This window comes from Chiloscyllium punctatum, chromosome 5 (genome assembly GCF_047496795.1).
Source record: "Chiloscyllium punctatum isolate Juve2018m chromosome 5, sChiPun1.3, whole genome shotgun sequence".
Lineage (NCBI taxonomy): Eukaryota > Metazoa > Chordata > Chondrichthyes > Orectolobiformes > Hemiscylliidae > Chiloscyllium > Chiloscyllium punctatum.
Window position 1 is genome coordinate 117,745,332 of NC_092743.1, and position 23,494 is coordinate 117,768,825.

The 23,494-nt window shown below is 41.0% G+C and overlaps 1 protein-coding gene across 4 annotated transcripts in view; it reads left to right on the forward strand.

Moving 5' to 3' along the window:
* The window catches only part of LOC140477383 (collagen alpha-1(XV) chain-like), a 262,607-nt gene that overhangs the window by 81,116 nt on the left and 157,997 nt on the right, over positions 1-23,494 (forward strand). For all 4 annotated transcript variants that reach the window (XM_072571192.1, XM_072571190.1, XM_072571191.1 and 1 more), the window contains 2 exons: positions 17,176-17,250; positions 17,352-17,450. In XM_072571192.1, the coding sequence (XP_072427293.1) occupies positions 17,176-17,250; positions 17,352-17,450 (174 nt within the window). The remainder of the gene's footprint in view (positions 1-17,175; positions 17,251-17,351; positions 17,451-23,494) is intronic.

The following is a 23,494-nucleotide window of genomic DNA, read 5'->3' on the forward strand; positions in this document are numbered from 1 at the left end:
TATCCAATTGCCGCTTAAAGGTCGCCAATGATTCTGACTCTGCCACTCCCACAGGCAGCGCATTCCATGCCCCCACCACTCTCTGGGTAAAGAACCTACCCCTGACATCCCCCCTCTACCTTCCACCCTTCACCTTAAATTTATGTCCCCTTGTAACACTCTGTTGTACCGGGGGAAAAAGTTTCTGACTGTCTACTCTATCTATTAAACCTCTATCAAGTCACCCCTCATCCTTCACCGTTCCAATGAGGAAAAGGCCTAGTACTCTCAACCTATCCTCCACCAGTTGGCTAGAGATTTTGGAGGTGCATGTATTTTTAGTCAGTTGAACTGAGGTTGAGACACTCCTGTTCCTCCTGGCTCCAAAGTGTTTATCTGCATACATTTTTAAAAAAAATTCACTCATGAAATGCAGATGTCACTGGCAAAGACAACATATATTGCCCATTCTAAATTGCTGTCAAAAAGGTGCTGTGAGCCACCATGAACACTGCACTCTGACTTGCTTGGTAGCCTCAGTATTTATATGGCTGGAGCAGTTTGTTTCTTCTGATCAATGGTAACACGCAAGATGTAATGGTGGACGATTCAATGATGGTAATATCAAGGAAAACTTGTTAGATTCCCTCTTGTTGAATTTCATGGCTCCTGTTACTCATAAATTTTAACTGATTACTTATCAGTCCAAGGCAAAATGTTGATCAGGTCTTTGTGAAAATGGGCTACTTCATTATCAAACAAATTATGAATGGTACTGAATGTTGTATAACCATCAATGAGCATTCTCCATTTTAACCTCATGATAAAAAGAAGGTCATTGATGGAGCATATGAAGATGGTTGGGCTTATGAACTATCCTGAGAAACTCCTGCATCAATGTCCTGAGGCTGAGATGTTATGGTGAGCAGCAACCAAAATCACTTTCCTTTGTAATGGGTGGGACTCCCATCAGTGGAGAGTTTTCTTCTGATTCCCAATAATTCCAGTTTTGCCAGAGCCCCTTGACACCACATTTGGACAAATGCTGCCTTGATGTCAAGAACAGTCACTCCCACCTCAGTTCACTTCTGGAACTTAGTTGCTTTATCCATGTTTGACTTAGGATGTCATGATTCCCAGAGACATGCAGTTCTGGCAAAATCAAACTGTAAATTTTTGCAGAGTAAGTGATACTTGATAGAACTGTCAACAATATCTTCTGTAGTTTTGCTCCCATTTTGAGTGCAGATTAATCAGACACTAATTGGCTGAATTAGATTTGTCCTGCTTTCAAATTGGACTTGTTCTGCTTTTTGTATAGGATATGCCTAAAAATTTTTCTACACTGCTGAATAGATGTCAGTGCAGTAGTTGTACTGGAACAACTAGACTAGGGACATAATTAGTTCTGGAATATAAGTCTTCAGCACTGCAGCTACAATGACGTTAGCACTCCCAGGCATTGATGTATTTAGTATGTTCAGGGAATTCCTCAGCGTGATGCCATAGCTCCTACAATCTTCAGCCACTTTATCAATGCATCATACAGTTAGAGGTTGGGATGTTCGATGATGATTGCAGACTGTTTGGTATTGTTCACAACACCTGAGATATTGAAGCAGTCTTTACTCACATGTAGCAAAGTTTGGGTGAAATTCCAGCTTGGATTGAAAAGTGATAAGTAACATGCATGCCACTCAAACACAGGCAATGACCATCTCCAACTTGAGAGGATCTAGTCATCCCTTCTTGACATTCAGTGGCAGGCTCTGAATTCCACATCATCAACATCCTGGGGATCACCACTGAGGTGAAGCTTAGCTGGTCCAGCCATATAAATACTATGTCTACAAAAGTAGGTCAAAAACTTGGAATTCTGCAGCAAGTAACTTTTCTCTTGACTCCCAAAACCTTTCCACTGTTTACAGATCTTTAAAGTCAGGAATCTAATGGAATCCTTTCCACTTATCTGAATGAAAGCCCTCTAGAAGCTCGACAGCATCCAAGTCAAAGCAGCCCACTTGATTGACTGACTGGACACAGACAATCCTTACACATTCATTGCTTCCAGCACTCTTGCTCAGTGGCAGCAGTGATATCATGTACAAGATGTACTGCCGCAACTGAACAAGACTCCCTTAACAGTGATTCCTAAACCCACAAATTTGATTGCCTTGGAGAAAAGGGCAGCATATACACTGGTGCACTACCACTTGCAAATAATCTGGAGTTATATCACCACTCCAAAGCAGTTGCTGGGTCAAATTCCCAGAATTGCTCCTGACAGCACTGCACGGACTATCGTAGGTTGAAGGTAGTAGCATCCCAAGTGTAGGCCAGAAGCTCTGGCTTCAAGTTGCAATGAAAGTTTTGATGGCCATGGAAACTGTGTGTCATACCAACGTGACCACAGAGGTTACATAACAATCTGCAAATCTTTCCAATCCATCTATGGTAGGTGGCAGGAGTGACAGAGTTTCCTGGTCAGCCAGTAAAAAGTGGCAGATACAGGACAACAACCTCCCTACATTAAAAGATTCCCAGTGCCGAATCTTACCATGAGCAAACATCATCCCTACCGCCCTCTCATAAGCAGCTCAAAAAGCTAACCACAGTGATTCAAGAAAGTGACAAGATTTTTGGTAAGACCACACCTGAATGACCGTGTGTAGTTTTAGTCTTGATATTGAAGGCAGAATATTTTTACTTTTGAGGTGGTATGGAGAACTTCACTAGACTGGTTTCTGGGATGATAGGGATATCCGTATGATGAGAGGCAGAGTGAATGCATCTGAAGTTTTGAAGAATGGGAGGTGATATGATTGAAGTATTCAAAGTTCTAAAGGACCTGGTTACTGAGACGTTGGCTTGGCCTGGTGAGGAATTGAAGACAAGGCCATCTCATTGATCGTTCAGAGATGAGAAGGTTTGGGATCTTTAGAACTTGTAATCCCCACAGGGTATGGAAGCTCCATCAGTAAGTATTTTTGGTGCTCAAATAAAAATTTCTTTGATCTCTCAGGAAATCAAGGTGTAGTGGGAAATTGAGTTATAGAGTCAAAGAGATGTACAGCATGGAAACAGACCCTTCGGTCCAACCCATCCATGCCGACCAGATATCCCAACCCAATCTAGTCCCACCTGCCAGCACCCGGCCCATAGCCCTCCAAATCCTTACTATTCATATACCCATCCAAATGCCTCTTAAATGTTGCAATTGTACCAGCCTCCACCACATCTTCTGGCAGCTCATTCCATACACGTACCACTCTGTAAAAAAAGTTGCCCCTTTGGTCTCTTTTATATCTTTCCCCTCGCACCCTAAACCTATGCCCTCTAGTTCTGGACTCCCCGACCCCAGGGAAAAGACTTTGTCTATTTATCCTATCCATGCACCTCATAATGTTGTAAACCTCTATTAGGTCACCCCTCAGCCTCCGACGCTCCAAGGAAAACAGCCCCAGCATGGTCAGCCTCTCAGATCCTCCAACCCTGGCAACATCCTTGTAAATCTTTTCTGAACCCTTTCAAGTTTCACAACATCTTTCCGATAGGAAGGAGACCAGCATTGCACGCACTATTCCAACAGTGGCCTAACCAATGTCCTGTACAGCTGCAACATGACCTTCCAACTCCTGTACTCAATACTCTGATCAATAAAGGAAAGCATACCAAACGCTTTCTTCACTATCCTATCTACCTGCGACTTCACTTTCAAGAAGCTATGAACCTGCACTCCAAGGTCTCTTTGTTCAGCAACACTCCTTAGGACCTTACCATTAAGTGTATAAGTCCTGCTAAGATTTGCTTTCCCAAAATGCATTTATCCGAATTAAACTCCATCTGCCACTTCTCAGCCCATTGGCCCATCTGGTCCAGATCCTCTTGTAATCTGAGGTAACCCTCTTCGCTGTCCACTACACCGCCAATTTTGGTGTCATCTGCAAACTTACTAACTGTACCTCTTATGCTCGCATCCAAATCATTTATGTAATTGACAAAAAGTAGAGGTAAGAATGTGTTGCTGGAAAAGCGCAGCAGGTCAGGCAGCATCCAAGGAACAGGAGAATCGACGTTTCGGGCATAAGCCCTTCAGAAAAAGTAGAGGGCCCAGCACCGATCCTTGTGGCACTCTACTGGTCACAGGCCTCCAGTCTGAAAAACAACCCTCCACCACCACCCTCTGTCTTCTACCTTTGAGCCAGTTCTGTATCCAAATGGCTAGTTCTCCTTGTATTCCATGAGATCTAACCTTGCTAATCAGTCTCCCATGGGGAACCTTGTCGAACGCCTTACTGAAGTCCATATAGATCACATCTACCGCTCTGCCCTCATCAATCCTCTTTGTTACTTCAAAAAACTCAATCAAGTTTGTGAGACATGATTTCCCCTGCACAAAGCCATGTTGACTATCCCGAATCAGTCCTTGCCTTTCTAAATACATGTACATCCTGTCCCTCAAGATTCCCTCCAACAACTTGCCCACCACCGAGGTCAGGCTCACCGGTCTGTAGTTCCCTGGCTTGTCTTTACTGCCTTTCTTAAACAGTGGCACCACGTTTACCAACCTCCAGTCTTCCAGCACCTCACCTGTGACTATCGATGATACAAATATCTCACCAAGAGGCCCAGCAATCACTTCTGTAGATTCCCACAGAGTTCTCGGGTACACCTGATCAGATCCTGGGGATTTATCCACTTTTACCGTTTCAAGACATCCAGCACTTCCTCCTCTGTAATCTGGACATTTTGCAAGAAATCACCATCTATTTCCCTACAGTCAATATCTTCCATATCCTTTTCCACAGTATACACTGATGCAAAATATTCATTTAGTATCTCCCCCATTTTCTGTGGATCCACACAAAGGCTGCCTTGGTGATCTTTGAACGGCCCTAATCTCTCCCTAGTTACCTTTTTGTCCTTTAATATATTTATAAAAATCTTTTGGGTTCTCCTTAATTCTATTTGCCAAAGCTATCTCATGCCCTCCTGATTGCCCTCTAAAGTATACTCCTACTTTCTTTATACTCTTTTAAGGATTCACTCGATCTATCCTGTCTATACCTGGCATATGCTTCCTTCTTTTTCAATTTCTTTAGTCATCCAGCACTCCCTATACCTACCAGCCTTCCCTTTCACCCTGACAGGAATATACTTTCTCTGGATTCTCATTATCTCATTTTTGAAGGCTTCCCATTTTCCAGCCGTCCCTTTACCTGCGAACATCTGCGCTCAATCAGCTTTTGAAAGTTCTTCCCTAATACCGTCAAAATTGGCCTTTCTCCAATTTAGAACTTCAACTTTTAGATCTGGTCTATCCTTTTCCATCATTATTTTAAGTCTAATAGAATTATGGTCGCTGGCTCCAAAGTGCTCCCCCACTGACACCTCTGTCACCTGCCCTGCCTTATTTCCCAAGGTCAAGTTTTGCACCTTCTCTTGTAGGTACATCCACATACTGAATCAGAAAATTGTTTTGTACACACTTAACAAATTCCTCTCCATCTAAACCTTTAACTCTATGGCAGTCCAAGTCGATGTTTGGAAAGTTAAAATCCCCTTCCATAACTACCCTATTATTCTTATAGATAGCTGAGATCTCCTTACAAGTTTGTTTCTCAATTTCCCTCTGACTATTGGAGGGTCTATAATACAATCCCAATAAGATGATAATCCCTTTCTTATTTCTCACTTCCAGCCAAATAACTTCCCTGGATGTATTTCCGGGAATATCCTCCCTCAGCACAGCTGTAACGCTATCCCTTATCAAAAATGCCACTCCCACTCCTCTCTTACCTCCCTTTCTACCCTTCCTGTAGCATTTGTATCCTGGAACATTAAGCTGCCAGTCCTGCCCATTGCTGAGCCATGTTTCCGTAATTGCTATGATATCCCAGTCCCATGTTCCTAACCATGCCCTGAGTTCATCTGCCTTCCCTGTTAGGCCCCTTGCACTGAAATAAATGCAGTTTAATTTATTAGTCCTACCTTGTCCCTGCCTGCCCTGACTGTTTGACTCACTTCAGTTCTCAGCTGTACCCGTCTCAGATCAATCTCTTTCCTCACTATCTCCCTGGATCCCCCCCCCCCTCCCCCCCCTTACTAGTCTAAATCCTCCCAAGCAGTTCTAGCAAATTTCCCTGCCAGTATATTAATCCCCTTCCAATTTAGGTGCAATCCGTCCTTGTACAGATCACTTCTACCCCAAGAGATTCCAATGATCCAAAAATGTGAATCCTTCTCCCATACACCAGCTCCTCAGCCATGCATTAATCTGCTCTATTCTCCTATTCCTGCCCTCACTAGCTCATAGCACTGGGAGTAATCCAGATATAACTCCCCTTGAGGACCTCCTTTTTAAATTTCTGCCTAACTCTCTCTAATCTCCCTTCAGAATCTCAACCCTTTCCCTTCCTATATCATTGGTTCCAATGTGGACAATGACCTCCTGCTGGCCCCTGTCCCCTGTGAGAGCATTCTGCACCCTCTCTGAGACATCCTTGATCCTGACACCAAGGAAAGAACACACCAGTTTGCTTTTTCTCTGCTGGCCACAGAAACGTCTGTCTCTACCTCTGACTACAGAATTCCCTAACACAGTTGATCTCTTGGAAGCTGATATACGCCTCATTGCATTAGAGCCAGTCTCAACACCAGAAACTTGGCTGTTCATGCTACGTTCCCCTGAGAACTCATCACCCCCTACATTTTCCAAAACAGCATACCTGTTTGAAATGGGTATATCCACAAAAGACCTAGGTGCCAACCTCTCTCACCCTTCCTAGAGTTAACCCATCTATATGACTCTATCTGAGACTTCCCCCCCCCCCCCCCCGCCACTTCGTATAACTACCATCCATCACATACTGTTGCTGTTGCAAATTCCTCATCGCTTACATCTGTCTCTCCAACCGATCCACTCGATCTGATGAGATTCGCATCCAACAGCATTTATGGCAGCTATAATCTGGAGTAACCCTTAAACTCTCTTTAAACTCCCACATCTGACAAGAAGTACATATCACTGCAAAGGCCATTTTTGCTCCTTCAGAATCTACAGACCAAAAAATAACACGATCTTATTCCTCTACAAACACTGCCCCAGGTTAAATTAATAGCTATGGCTTATATTTTAAGTTTACTCAAGAGACTTATCTCCAAAAACACATAATCAAGAAAGAATCCATTATACTCACTACTGCAGTCTTTCTCTTGGACAGACTTAAAAGAACAATTAACTTATCTGATTCTGCTTTTGCCTGAAACATCGATTTTACTGCACCTCAGATGCTGCCTGAACTGCTGTGCTCTTCCAGCACCACTAATCCAGAATCTGGTTTCCAGCATCTGCAGTCATTGTTTTTACCTTATCTGATTCTGTGCGGTGAACTTTGCCCAACAGTTCCTCCAAGATTAGTTGTGAATTTCACTGTTTGTTAATTTTCCTAGATGCACTCTGATGTCCAGCGATACATGAATTCAAACAGCAAAGGCAATAACTGTGCAGTTTGTCTGTCTGTCTCTCTCCTGCACTGTCCTCACTATGTGCTTCCTTTGTCTGCTCTTCTCCCTTTTAAACTGCTGTTGTTTTGACTTTTTTCTTTCCAAAGTTCCAAAACCATGCAACAGCATGTAAAACAGTAATTGCTGCTCCTGGAATTTGAGGAAATCACCTCCAACACCTAAAATACCTCAAAAAAAGGAGCAGCTCTTACAGCCAGAAATTTTTCCCGTCCTCCATCTTGGATCACCCAGAAGCCATGATCCTATTGAATGATGAGGCAGCTTTGAGGGGCTGGTCAGTCCTTTCCTGTTCCAATTTGTTTGTTTGGTTCTGGTGGTAGGGGTTGAAATCCTGCTAAAATGGAGGAATGCAATTTCCTGAAAATGTTTCAACAACCTGCTGAGAGCAAGCTTGTCACCTCCCTAACCAAACCTCCATGAGCAATATATATGACTGTCTAGGTTGAATGCCAAATCTTTACCGTCTTAACTTCTCACTTGACTCGCACCCACCTCTTTGGGTTTAATATTTCCCCCCAGTGAACCAACAAAACCAGGTTGTGTGCATATGAACACACCTCGATAACAACAAAGACATTGTAGTCTTTTATAATCGGAGTCTTGGAAGGTGACAACATTGACACAGAAAGAAGCCGTTCTCCTTCACAGTGCTGCTGCTGGAATTTCAATTGGAACAGTGCACCAAATCCCATTTCTTTTACAAATACTTATCCAATTCCTCTTCAAGTGATGTTACAGTCTAACCATCCTCTGTGGGGGAACATGTCCTTGAACAACTCTCTTTATTCTTCCAGACACAATCCTCACCTTCTTAGTAAGGTGATTTTTCAACCAATAGGATTAATCTTCAGCTATTTTATATCTTAACACCTTTCAGTGAAAATAAATTTTCTTTGCCAAAAGTGAACATTTTTACCTAACATTACAAAAATGTCACATACATATATTTTCATGTATGCAATATTTTCATAGCTGCATTCACTGTTGGCCAGTGAAACTTTACAAGCTAATTTGAATCTCTTAAATTTGCAAGTGTTGGAGGTATTACTACAGTTAATCTGAATAATTGACAATACCTTGGTAGATTTAATTGGCTTTTGATTTACCAATTTCAGGTAAATTCTAATTAAACTTTGTCTGTCAAAAGTTCTACAAAGTAATTAGTTCTTGGTTTATGATTCTTTCAAACCATCCCTTTAATGGCCAAATAAATTGTACACATTTGTTTTCAATGTTACTGAGTGTTGAGATGGGGGTTTCCAAGTATCTTTTGCTTTAATGTCAACTTCACAATCTATCAATGTCATCATAAAGTGATAGAAGACCTAAGTATTATTGTGGGTCAGAGATACAAAGACATTCTAGTCTGGTGCGACTGCCCCCTTCAAGTGAGCTTATCCTCTCAAAATGCAGGAAATGAGTACCCCCCCGGATTTGTAATTACCATGCTTGTCATTGCACTAAATATTTCTGAGGAAACCAAAGAATTAGGTCAATATTAACTCACTCACAGCAGTTCACTTTACATATTCCATTTTTCATCCTTTGAACTGATCCGAATCTCTGCTCCTCTCTTTAACTCTACATAGCCTTATTAAAAACTCACAGCAAACTTTTCCATTGATTACCCATAGTTGCTGATCTACAATGGCTTTCAGCTACCAGATGACATAATATTAACATTCTCATCCATGTGTTAACTTCTTTCACGGCCTCACCCTTTCCTTTTTGTATCCCCACCCTCTAATAATTCTGCATTCAGCAATTCTGGCTTCTTGCCCATCCTTCTCAGTGTTCAGGGACTACAGGGACTTCACTGTAGTCTCTGTTTACTACAGTCTTTCAAGCATCCACCACTACTTCAATCCCAGCTGCTGTAACTGAACTTTAGATTGTCTAGATCCTGAGCTCTGAAATTCTCTTGTTAAGTCTCTCTATTTCTATTTCTCTCTCTCCCTATTTTAAGTCCCTCCTTTAATCCTCACCTTTTTGACAAACCTTTTGGTTACCTGTCCTATTCTTGCTTTCTTTGGCTAAGTGCCAAGTTGTTTTCTACATATTCTCTTCGAAAGCAGCTTAAGATGTTTTGGAAATGTATTAATCCACATTGTCATTCTGTGAAACTCCAGTGCCTTCAGTTTTCTCCTAATAATTAAAATGCTGACTCAGACCATGTCCCTGGAATTGAGATATTGCACATAGAATGCAGTTCTCCATATAGGACCATATTCACAAGTATCTCAATCAGAACTAGTGCAACCTGCAATTGTTTGTCTCTGCATTGCTTTTTGTTCCTTTGAATATGATGTTGGTAGACATTAGTAGTCAGCTTCTATTGGTCACCATATACAACCTCATGACATTAATGTCCATATATAATGGTTCAATTCCCATCCCAGGGCTAAAATACGAATAGTCAAAGCTGATACTTCAGTGCAGTATTAAGGGAGTGCTGCACTGTGAAAGGTGCTGTCTTTTAGATAAAATATTTAAACCGATGGCCCATCTGTTTGTTTGACTGAACGTAAAAAAAAACCTGGCACTGTTTTGATGAAGAACAAGAAAGTTCTTCCCAATGCTCCGGCCTAAAATTATCCCTCAAATCAAGATCACAAAAATCATGAATATGTTGCCTTATTTCCAACATTCCAAAAGTGACTGCACTTCTGAGGTATTTAATTAGCTGTAAAGCTTCTTAAGACACCTAGTTGTTGTGAAAAGCATGATATAACACTTCCTATTCATACCTTGAAGATATGAAATGGTATCCTATTGATCCTCTGAAATGGTAATGTAAAGATAACATCATATTGACTACTTTTCTGTGCATTACAAATAAATATTGATCACTTTTCATGATTGTAATAATACCCTTCTGTGGAAACATCAATTGGATGCAAGCCACCTTTTCACGCTACTGTAGACCATGAGATTCAGGTATTTGCTGACTATATCCCACCATGAGAATTCTTGTGAAGTTTAAATTTGAAGATCATCGACATAATTTCGAGTCAGCATGAACTCAACTATGTGCAGCCATAGACTTCATACTTCCTTCTCTATCAAGGTTTCCTTCATTCACACGAGGCATCAATCCTCCCACAGCTTTGACAGAGGTTTCTAAATATTTAAAATCCGTCAGAACCTTTAATTCTGCCTGATTCAATATTTGCCCCCCATAAGGAAGCACTGCCCTTTAAATGAACTTGACCTATGAGCCAGGCTTCACACATGCAAAGTTAATGCAACACAGGCAGCTTATGTTGGTTTGTCAGAAGAACTGAAGTACAAGAGTTGCTTCAATACGTGTGAACTCCAGCCAGCAAGTTGGGATTGCATAATTGGGACTGTACTGAAAACTTTCTTACTAATCGTTCTCCTAAACAACCAGAATATCATGCCTCTCTTATTCTTTATTTCCCCACACAATTACCCTGTAAAATAAATGTAACTTTTTCATCACCAACAGCCACTCACCCCTTGAGTTTTTACACTGAAGGGACTACAAATATGTTTATGAAACCTATGCTCATAATTTAACTATCTTGACTTTATGTTAGTCTAATGAATGTTTGCTGTGCCCCTTCCAAGGTCAATATTTTCTTTGAGATAAAGAGACCAGATCTGATCAGTATTCCAGAGGGAGTCTTGTTAAGGCTGTGCAATCTAACTTCCACCACTTTGTGTTCCAATCCCTTTAGGCAGATGCTAATATTCCACTAGCTCTTTGATTTTTTTTTTCCCTGTGATGTCCCTAGTTCCACCCCAAAATCTGTCAGCTGTTCAACAGTACCTAACTTCCTACATTTAAAAAAGACTTTGATCCAGCTTTCTTTTGTCCCACACTTGTCGCCATCCACACCCACCACAATTGTGCAATGTTACTTTGCAACATTCTGCTCCATATCATTTATTGTTGTCATTACATTAAATATCCAACTCTATTGTCTCTCATTAGAAGTACTGATAAAGACAATGAAAATCTGAGGCCTCCATGTATGTCCCAGAAAGATCCCGCCAGTCACACCATGCCAATTGGAGTTACGTATATTTATTATCTGTACTGTCAGTCTCCTCCCTCCCAACCTGTTTCTTTGAGGGCAAATGGTTGCCTCCAATTTCAGGCACTTTTAAATTTGCTAACAGTTGTGAGTGATACCCTTGAGTCTCATGCTGTCTTTCGGATGTGTGATAAGATATTTAGTCCACCTTCTAAATAAGAAGGCTGAATAAGAAAGTATTCTGACCCAGTAGCTGTCATATTATGGCATGCTTATCAGCAATGTTTGGGATATAGAGTTGTGGGTCCGAGGAATCCCCCTACTTATCCATCAAAATATTTCCATTCACATAGTTTTTTTCACTGCATTTTTGATGATTAAGTAGGAAGAAAGTCCTGCAGAAATTTATTCCCAGTGGTCAACCAGATTGGTTTATGCAGTGGGATTTGTTTTATGATAATTGGGAAGAGAGAAATAGGAAACAATGCTTGAAATATCCTGTGAATGAGAAAGAGAACACAATAAAAGTTAGCATTGGGTTAAAGGTAAATGGGGTGAAGACAAACTATTGGCCTAATCAAAGGACTGAGCAGGTTGATTGACAGACTTAAATAAATCAAAGAACTGGAGATCTGAAACAGAAATTGTTGGAGAAACTCAGCAGGTATGGCAGCATCTGTGGGAGGAAAGCAAAGTTAATATTCAAGTCCAGTGATTCTTCATCGGAATTGATTAATATATATATTGTAAATATTTGTGGCCCCAGCATATGATTCCTGCAGCACCTCATATTACAAGTTGCATTGTGAAAATGCCACCCCTGTCCCAACTCTCTACCATTAGTTAGAAAATCTTTACCCAAGCTAATAAACCACCTCTAACACCATGATTACTGACCTTATGTTATGGTACTCTATCAAACACCTTTTAGAAATCCAAATATATTCCATCTACTGATTCACATTAATCTAACCTTCTCAAATATTTTAATAAATTTGTCAAGCATTTTGTGTTTATTTCCCTCAATCCTTCAGCCTCTTAAATATTATGTAATTTTTAAAAGCTTTTAGTATCGTCTACTATAAAGCCTGACATAGATTTTTTTCAACTCCTTTTGCCATTTCTTGTTTCCTTATTATTATCTCCCCAACTTCATTCTTTTAGGAGTATTTGTTCACTTTGGTTTCTCTCTCCCTTTTTATGCAAAGATGCTCTTTCTGTCCATTTCTATATTACTTGTTAGTTTGCCCTCATAGTTAATTTTCACCCTTTTTTATTTTTTGCCCATCTTTTGTTGGCTTATAAAACTTCCCCAATCCTTTGGTTTACCACTAATAATTATCACATTGTATAATTTCTATTTTAACTTGATTCTACCCTGAGTTTCCTTGATTAACCATAGTTGGTTTATCTGCTTCCTAGAAACCTTCTTCCTGACTAAGATATATCTTTGCTGTGAGTTATAAACTGTTTTCTTAAACATTTGCCATATTGTTGAACTATCCTTTCTGCTAAACCCCTTTCCCAGGCAATTCCAGTCAATTTTAGCTCTCATCCTTATCATATTACCCTTATTTAAGTTTAACAAACTTGTTTCTGATCAAAGATTCACTCCCTCAAACTGAATGCTAAATTCCACGATATTATGGTCACTGTTCTCTAGAAGACCATTTACTCAGCAATCACTTATTAAACCTGCCTCATTATTAAACCATATCCCAAGCAGCTTGATGTCTTGTTGTATCTATAACATATTGTTGCAGGAAACTGTCATAAAGACATTCTATGAATTCTTACTCTTGGCTACCTTTGCCAACTTGACTTTCGCAATCCACATAAAGATTTTTTTAAAAGCTACTGGGCAAGCCTTCCAAGCAGAGGTGGACTTGTACCTGACTTTTACACAGAAGATGCAGACACCCTAACTGCAGTCGCCAGTGTGAAATTCAGCCCTGTGACCAAACATAATTTGGAATCCTCAGAACAAAATCAGACAAAAACATAATGTTTATAAAGATGATCTCTTCTGTCTAAAATGCTTATAAAAATTATTTTGCAGCCAATATAAGATTGAAAACGCTAAGCCCTTTCAGAGACAGTTCTACTTCAGTATGTTTTTACACAATCTATGAATGCTATTTTGTAACCCCATACTTGTCTTGCTGGTTTGATATTTTTTGGAGCACTTATCCAAACCTCAGACTTGGACTAAATTCAGCTGAGCATTGGGTCTGATTTGTCAGACCTGTGCCCCACAGGCAAGTCATTCTGAGTCCAGTCAAAGCTGCTGCTTATACCAGGTAAATATTAGTGGAGTTTCCGTGGAAACCTCTATAAGCAGGACAGGCTCAGGCTTTCTCAGACTTAACGGCTTAGTATATTCCTTGTTGTGGTTTCTTAAAACAGGAAGTGCCAGATTTCCCTGGACAAATGTTAATATTAGCTGGGTGGTTGCTGGGACCAGAGAAAGATCTCTAGTAATCGAGCTCAATGCATTTTCAGTATGGCGAATAGAATGCAATAAAAGGATTAAAATAATGAGGGAGCCTTTTAATAAAGGAGCAGTGTAGAATAATTAGTGAACTCTCATCTAGTTTTACTCTTCCTACCTCCATGAGTTTCAATTTTCCCCATCAAATTGAATCCTACTGCGAAGGTTGCCGATTGGCCTTTGAGGAAAAATGGCCAATTAGTCCAACTTGTAACACTCTTTCCCTATAGCCCTGCTAATTCTTCCTTCCCCACTATATATTGGATTCACTTTTAAAATTTTTTGACAAATTTTCTCCTCCCATCATTCTAGATGGTGGTTTGCGGATCTTAATTTGCTTCGCAAAATTAATTTTCATCTCTTCATTGACTTTTTTTTCCAAGCCTCTTAGCTTCATGCCGATTGATTACTGATGTTTTTGTGCATGGAAACTTTTTCTCAATGTTTGCTCTATCAAACCCACTCACACCTTTGAAATCATCTTTTAAATATCTCCTTAACCTTTCACTGCTTGAAAAATTAACCTTAGCTTTTCTAGGTTCTCTGGGAAATGAAGTGCCATTTTATACAGTCATAGTATCCCTATAGCATGGAAGTAGGCCATTCAGCCCATCAAGTCCACATCGACCCTCTGAAGCACATCCCTCCCAGACCGTCTAACTCCCAGGCCTAACCCACCTGTCTGGCACATCTAGTATGAGTCAATCCACCTGACCTGCATATCTTTGGACTGTGGGAGGAAACCCACACAGACGCGGGGAGGATGTACAAACTCCACACAGACAGTCACCTGAGGCTGGAATCAAACCCAAGTCCCTGGCATTGTGAGGCAGCAGTGCTAAGCACTGAGCCACCATGCCTCCCTCTTCTACCTTTGTATCATTTTTGTAAATCTCCTCTGCACCTTCTAAAAGGCTTTAACGTCCTTCTTAAAGTATGGTCCACCTGAGACTCGACCAGTACTTTCTAAAACTTCAGTTTTAGTTCTTTTCTCTCGTATGTCACCTCAATTTATGGATTCTGAGGTTCCATATGCGTTTTTATTTAGCAATTAGTTCTACCATCATCAATGATTTGTGTACAAAGACATCATAGAGTCATAAGTCATACAGCATGGAAACAGACCCTTCGGTCCAACCAGTCCATGCTGACAATAATCTCAAACTAAACTAGTCCCACCTGCCTGTGCATGGTCCATATCCCTGTAAATCTTTCTTATTCATGTACTTATCCAAATGCCTTTTAAAAGTTGTAACTGTACCCGCCTCCACCACTTCCTCTGGACGTTCATTCCACACATGAACCACCTTCCTCCTGTCACCTTAAAAATGTGCCCTCTAGTCTTGAAATCCCCCACCCTGGGGAAAAGAAACCTTCATGCCACGAATAAATAAAATATTTCTGATATTTTAGTGGCAGTCAGCATGTTGGAAATTATAAAGGAACCAAAATACCATTGATGAGCTAGGTATGCAACAGCACATTCAAGCATCACTTATCATAAACCAAATTCTCTTGTTTAGCATCTTATTAGAGCCATTAATCACAGAGCCAAATTTATCTCCCATAGCATAGTTAACATGTGTGTGACTCCTTTTTTAAGAATATCAGCCTTGTCTCTCATCTCTAAATTGGCTCAAATCCCCAGTTCCAGAAGTTTGGCTGCTTCTTCATTGCAGTGGGAGTATTGTTAGAGTTGCTGGTTTTCAGATGAGGTGCTATTTCATGATTCACCTTTTTCCTCTCAGGTTGCTATACAGGCTTTAGGGCACTACATGAAAAGGAATAAGGCAACTCTGTGAAAAGGAATAAGAGATATATATAATGAGAAATTATGGGAATTTCTCAGTAACTCTGGCAGCATCTTGTGGAGAGAGAAAAAGAGTTAATAGCATAAATTTTCCTGACTTCAGGTGACAGACAAGCTGGGATTTGGGAAAGCTGGCAAACTGGTGCGTGGAAGGTGTCGGAGTCATGCTCAATATTCTTTCACAGCTGTGCCATTTTGTCAGCAGCCAGAGGATTTTTGGTCACTTGCCAGAAACATATTTGAGCCACCTTTTGGCCAAATTAGAGACCATTTACTGCCTTTGCTGGCAATTGGTTGTATCAGGGATGGGGGAAGGTCCAATACACGGGGAGACTACCCAGTGAAGGCTTCCAGCAGGCTTCAGGGAGCGGGCCCTCTTTTCAGGCTTTCCAAGACCCACTGAGATGTCCCCTAGTGGTGATGACTGTCCCCCATGGCAACAGTGCACCTATATCTCACAACATCACCTCTCTGATCGCCAGAGGCTTCCTACCTGGACTCAGCATCGCACAAACCTACTTAGCCCTACTTGCGGACATTCGGCTCTTGAGGACACACTCAACTTGCAGCTACAGCCTCAGCAATGGCCATCACTAGTGAGAATGCCAAGGTTGCCAGCTTTTGACAATCAAACTAGGCAGGCGACTCTTCGGGAGGACCTCCATCCTTAATTGGGATGTCTGCCAGTTTTCAATTCCAGTATCCACTGTACTTTGCTTTAGTGTTTCTTCCCCCTTGTAACCTGGCCAATATTTATCCCTCACCCATGACCATAAAAAGACGAGCTAGTTTTATATTTAATTGCAAGAAGCTTGGTGTATTCAGTTTTTATTCACATGCACTTCCTACATTACTACAAGATCATACTTTAAAGAATTTCGTTGACTTTAAAACATGGTGGGCCATTCTGAGGTCATGAACGGTGCAATAGCAATGTGATCTTTTTATTTTCCATGTTGCCTTTGCATGAAAAATGTTTGAACAAGAATGAACAAAGACTTTGGCTAAATGGTAGCATTCCAGCCTCTGAGTTAGAAAATGCTGCATTTAAATGTTGCCAAACAAATAGTGGGTACTGGTATCTGAGGAGTGGAAAAGTTCCTTCTTCTCTCCTAACTCAGTCACGGTACAGGTTATGGAACTGCAGAATGTCCGTCAGCTGTATTGGATGAACTAACCAGCTGGCTGGTGCAGAGGGATTCATGACATGGAAGGATGTTCACATCAGCATGTGAAACGTTCATGTCATTTTCCAAGGGAGCCGGGTGAAATTATGAAAACTCGTACAGGAATCATTCTTGTCAGCATCATTTTGTGTTTCTAGTTCAAAGATTTTGAAATAGTTAATCTTGTCTTGTGTTTTCCAGGGGTCCATCCAAGAGCTTACAATTAAATCAGACCCTCGGGCGAGTGAAGAGCAGTGTTATGATGCTGAGTCTGAAGTGAGTAAACTTTCAATCTCAATGTAGCCCTCTCATGACTAAGTTAATACTTTCTTTTCCTATTGGATTTTTATTTGTTGGTTTTGATTTGTTTGCCATAGGGATCGTCTGACGATGTTAGTGGCGATGGTAGTGGTCAATATATTCCTCAGGAGCATGGAGGCATTAAATCCCAAATTCAGCACAACACTCCAAGCCCTGTGAGTAACAATGGAAGATTCTAGTTCCGTTTCTCTCTTTCTATATATTTGATAACTTTTTCTTCAGTGGCTCAATGTATTTTTACAATTAAGCTCAAACTTGCTTACATATATACATGGATACATCACTAGGGTAGAATGGTGTGTGTAATGGTTTTGTTCCAGATTAATAAGGAAAGCAGGATTCCTTATCTAAAATGCATCAGTGAATTATTTGGGTTTTTAAGACTATATTCTAACAGCTCTGTAATTTTTACTAATGCCACTTTTTCCAAATGTTCAACTGACATGGCTGGGTTTGAATCACCTGTTAGATGGTTGGAATTCTAACAGACCTGCTGAGGATAAGCAATAGCATTTTTCTTCTGAGACACAAGCTTTCATTCTGCCAGTCTTAATCCAACCACATTTTGAATGTCAAGTGTAATTTTGATTACCTTTCTAAGTCTCTATAAGTTTGGGTACACGCTGGTTATGATGTCAATTCTAGGCAAAAAACACAGGCACAGAGCAACGCCCATCCCACCATGTATTGAGTCTAGTAACTGAACTCACGTGCACATTTCCAGCACCAGCAGTTCTTTGTTTGTTTTTTGTCAAATGCAGAGTAATTTGATGAGTTGAATTATGCCAGAATGAAGGTGGAGTAGCATTCTAAATCCTATTGGACGTTGGCATACTGCACAAATGTGCTCATAGGTTAATATTACTTGACACCAAATTGGAAGTCTATGGTTTGCATCAATGTTAAACCTGTAGTGCTAATCTGGATGCACCTCGACTACAGGATGAAGTTGTTTCCAAAGAAGTTTTGTTTTTAAATTCATTTGTTGCATGTGGGCTTCACTGACAGGGCCAGCATTTATTGCCCATCCCTAATTGTCCTTGAGAAGATGATGGTGATCTGTCTTTTTGAATCACTACAAACATTTGGTGTAGGTGCCCCATAATACTGTTAGAGGTTTTTGATCTAGTGACACTATATTTCCAAGTTAGAACAACAATTGGCTTGGAGGAAAACTTGCAAGTTGTAGACATACCATGTATTTGCCATACTTGTCCTTCTATATGATAGAGGCCATTGGTTTGGAAGGTGCTGTCTGAAGAGCTTTAGTGAATTTTTGCAAAATAAATGGTGCACATTGCTGCTACTGAGCACCAGCGGTCCAGAAATGAGTGTTTAAGAATTCGATGCCAATCAAGCCAGCTTTGTCCTGGATGAGTCTTTGTGGAGTTACACTCAGCCAGGCTAGTGGGAAGCATTCCGTCACATTCCTGACTTGTGTCTTGTAGGTGGGCAGGTTTTGAGGAGTTTCTCCCTGCAGTATTCCTAGCCTCTGACATGCTCCTGTAGACACTGTACTTATGTTGCTAATCCAATTCAGTTTCTGGTTAATGGTAATTCCCAGGATGTTGATAGTGGGGTTTCAGTGATAGTAATTCCAATGAAAGTCAAGAAATAATGTTTAGATTCTGTCTTATTCAAGATTCTCATTGCCTGAGACCTGTGATGTGAATATTGCTAGCCATTTGTTAGCTCAAGCCTAGATATTGTCCAGGTCTTGCTGCATTTGAACATGGACTGCTTCAGTATCTGAGGAGTTGTGAATTGTGCTGAACATTGTGCAATCATCAGCGACCATCCCCACTTCAGGCCTTCTAATGGAGACAAGATCATTCATGAAGCAGCTGAAGATATTTGGGCCTAGGGCACTATTCTGAGGAACTCCTGCAGAAATGTCCTGGAGCTGAAATGACTGACCTCCAACAACCATAACCATTTCCTTTGTGTTGCATATGACACCAATCAGAGGAGACTGTTCTCCTGATTCTCATGAACTTATTTTGCTAGGGGCTCCTTGACGTCACACTCGGTCGAATGCAGCCTTGATGTCAAGGGCTGTCACTGTCACCTGACCTCTGGAATTCAGCTGTTCTGTTTGTGTTTGAACCAAGGCTTTAATGAGGTTAGGAGATGAGTAGCCCTGGAGGGACCCAAACTGGACATCACTGAGCAGGTTATTGTGAAGTAGAAGTTGCTTGATAGCACTGTTGATGGCCCATCTGTCACACTAATAATGATCAAGAATAGACTGATGGGACAATGACTGGCCGGGTTGCATTAGTCCTGCTCTTTGTGTACCTGGACAATTTTTCACATTTTTGGGTAGATGCCAGTGATGTAACTGTACTGGAAGATCTTGTCTGTGAGAGCAGAAAGTACTGAAGGTTTCTGCTCCAGAACTATTACCAGAATGTTATCAAGGCCCATATTGGGGAGAAACTGAAATGTAAAAGAATTAAACTCCTCCTCAGATATAATTAAAAACATAATATGCACAACAGGAATGGTTTCCTTCATGACTTAATTGCCTACACAGACCAGTTGCAGTTGGACAGAACACTCAAAATTAATCATGCTGGAGATTACTAGGCTCTGGCTCTTAGAATAATTTGTTACGTTTTACAGAAGAAAAATAAATTCTGTGCATCAAACCACCTCACTAAGGTGTTGGCATTAAATGAATTGAGGGCATAGTTTGCATATTTGTCTGGTTTCCCATCTCTGAGAGCTCTGTGGTGATCTATTGTGTGGGAAGATTCCACTTTGACTATATTTTCCCTATGTTGTTCCTCCCTCTCCTGTTACTGAGGTTGAATTTGAGGGTTCAAAATAACTCTTCAGTATTTCATCAAGGTAACCTTTCTTCACCTCATCCTCAACCAACATCCTCGTGTTCATGTCAATACAGGAGACGCCACAAAGTGATCACATCCTGAAAATCTTGCTGATTACTCTCCTCACTCGTCCGGATTGAATGGTCTGGATTTTCAAATCGGAAGCCAATGGCCAGATCATTTCCAGCTCCTGACCCTGCGTGGTGTTACACTAATGATACCGCATCATTTTTGAAAGGGAATGCCTGAACTAAACCAGAGATTGGTTTGTTGTCCCCGTAAGTTACACTGGGAGCAACTGGTGGAGGTACTTGGTGATGGAAGATGATTTTGAAAGGCAAAGGTAGCCATAACTGAGTTTGCTGTCCCTTGTTAGAACAGGAAGTGAGCAGCCTGTAAGGCTATACAAGTGCCCAAACACACACTCCTCAAATTCAGCACTCGCCACTCTGCCCAAACCATGGCAACTGTTCTACCCCAGTTTCAGGCCACCTCGAGTTGAGTCACTTGTTAAGATTAGTCAAGCCTTGAGGTAATGAAGGAGTGAATCAGAGTTTCAGCAATTAATTGAGGTAGAGTCAAGTGATATTATAGATGTGGAAGTAGGCAGTCTTAGTGATGACATCAGTGTGACACTTGAAGCTCACCTTAGAGTCAAATGTGACACCAAGGTAATGAGCAGAATGGTTTATTCTCAGACTGTTGCCAAGGAGAGAGATGGAGTCAGAAGGATGGAGAATAGAGTTTGGAGTTGAAGCCAAAAACAAGGGTTTCAGTTTTCCCAATGTTTAATAACTGCTCATCTGTTGAGGGAAACAAAGGATGAGTTGAGTGAGGTGGTGGTCAGGTCGAGTTGTTGTCAGTGTATGTGTGAAAACTAACACTGCTTTCGGAGGGGCAGCATGGAGATGATAAATAGGTGGGAGCCATGGTTAGATCCGTGTGGGACATTAGAGGTGACCTTCTGCTACCTAGACCAGAAACCATTGCAAATGACTCTGCCTTCAATTAGATAGCTCAGATGACAGTGGATGACAGTGAAGAGACAAAGGGGCAGATCCAGAAACAAATTCATTTCAACTCAGAAAACATCGCCCTCAAAGATGTTTCAAACATTCACCTATACAAATGATAGGGAAAATATTTTACTTGTGTTAATCAATGGTAATTTCTTTACTTTAGAATTGCCAGAAATTTCCTTCTAAGAGTGATGCTCAATCATTTTATCCAACATATTTTGCTGTGAAACATATTGCAGATTGGAATCTTTGGAGTTGCAATTGAGGGATTTTGACACCTCATGGCCCTAATGATATGAGGTGCCAGATCAGTGTCATTGATGTAAGAGGTAACAGAGTGAAAGATGGGAAGTGGTCCCCTCCCCCCATTAATCCAATTGGCCTGCTCTCTGTGGCCCCATCAGATTCAGAGGGGAATAGGGTTGGGGTCAGTGAGTGTGTGGGGTAGGCGGTGGTGTGGGCAGTTAGTGGGCAGGATGCCCAATCTAGAAAGTTGGCCAGTGACAGAGGCACTCCCACAAGTTTTGCTGCCGGAGACTCTCAGGATGAAATGCCAGGCTCCCTTTACCATCCCCCGATTCCTCCTGCAACCTCACAACAGGGAAGTGATTCTTACATGGCCTATAATTGTGGCCACTTACCAGCCTCAGTTAGGTGAACCAGTTGCCTTTTAGGAACTATGTCCCCTCTCCTCCCAGAAAATTGTGGACTGGTCTGGCTGGGAAGGGTAGTTTGGCAATGGGAAAGCCATCTGAGGAATTTGTGGCTTCCCTCCCTCCCTCCCCCTGCCTCATAAACTCACCCGTGGCAGCCTGTAAGATTCTACCCATTGTTCCTCTTGTACACACTGTCAGACTTGCGGAGTATTTCCAGGAGTTTCTATATTTCTTTCAAGTTTCCAACACCTGCTGTACTTTTGGCATTCATTTCTTTGAGAGTTGGGTGAACAAATGATTTGTGTCTGCTGCCTTTCAGTCTGAAAATGCAAAGAATACAGGCAGAAGCATTCCTCTCATGCCACACTGTGGGATCTGTTCCCTAATAAATGGAGGAAATCTGTAGTTCAGAGAGGTAATTCCAACAAATGTCCCTTGGCAGGTTCTCATCGCGAAGATTTCACTGTCCCAACCAGTTCGTTGACTGAAACTTAAGTAACTTGTTTTATCGAGAATATTGCCTGCATTCGCAATGACAAAACAAAGCTGGCTGTGTATAAAGCATGGGGCGCAGCTACAGTGAGGCTCTTTGTGATTAGCTAATCACCCCATCATCGCACCATATGACTTGGCTGGTCTGATGGTCACATGCCTGGAAGATTTCTAATTGGTAGCTAATTTAGAAAATGGTTAAAGCTGGTTGCCCTTCCCCACTTTTTTTTTTCTCACTTCGTGCAAACAAAAATTTGCAGTGTTAGTGGAAGTTTAAATGTGACCAATATATATTTAAACAAATATATATATATAGTGAAAAGATTTTGATTACAAAGGAGGACTTTTATAGTATTTAATTAGGCATAAAATTGATGAGTAGAGATTGATGTAGCAGAGAAAATGTTTAGGTTATAGCTATGAGAGTGGGGAATTGAGATTAGTGATTTGCAGTGACAAAGTACTGGGAGATTCACAATTGCCAAGGTCGGACTATATTTTGCATTCTGCTCAGCAGCATGAATTGTTCTGACTTTTAATTATTGTCGTTTTAAGCAAGTGATTGTATGTTACTATGATCAAAATACCTTGCAGTTACTTTTCCCACAATCTTTTGATTCTAAACAAAGCAGCTTCTGCGTTTAAAACGTAGAGTTTGGAAGCGAGGAAATGTCAGCAAATTTTCATTGTTCAGTACATCATTATTTTTGTCAGTAAGTTCCCATTACTGGCTGATGTGGCAACTTTTTCTACAAATTCAATAAAGCAGTGCAGAATTAAGTGTACTCCAATAATATATTTTAGCCACAAAACCAGTTCCAATGCGGATTAAAATGTTAAGTGTGTCAGTTTCTTAGTGGCTTTTTTGGAGTGTTCAAAAACCTTTTTTCATTGAGTGACAAACAGAGCTACAAAGTAATCATGATTTATCTGAGTGTCACTTTTCTGCAGGGTATCCAAGATTGTGAACTCCACCATAGGTTCTTACCGTAGATTTCTGTCAAGGATACGGAGAAAGACGGGTAAATAGGCTCAAGGTGTGGATGAGCTATGATCTGACTGCTTGGCAAAATGGGTTCAAAGGGCTGGACAGCTGACTTCTGGTCTTCGTATACAGAATTGAAAAGTGAGACAAATTCAGGGGACTCATGCACTGATGCCCTAGTTGTTCTTAAATGCTTTGTAGTTACCCGTTCCT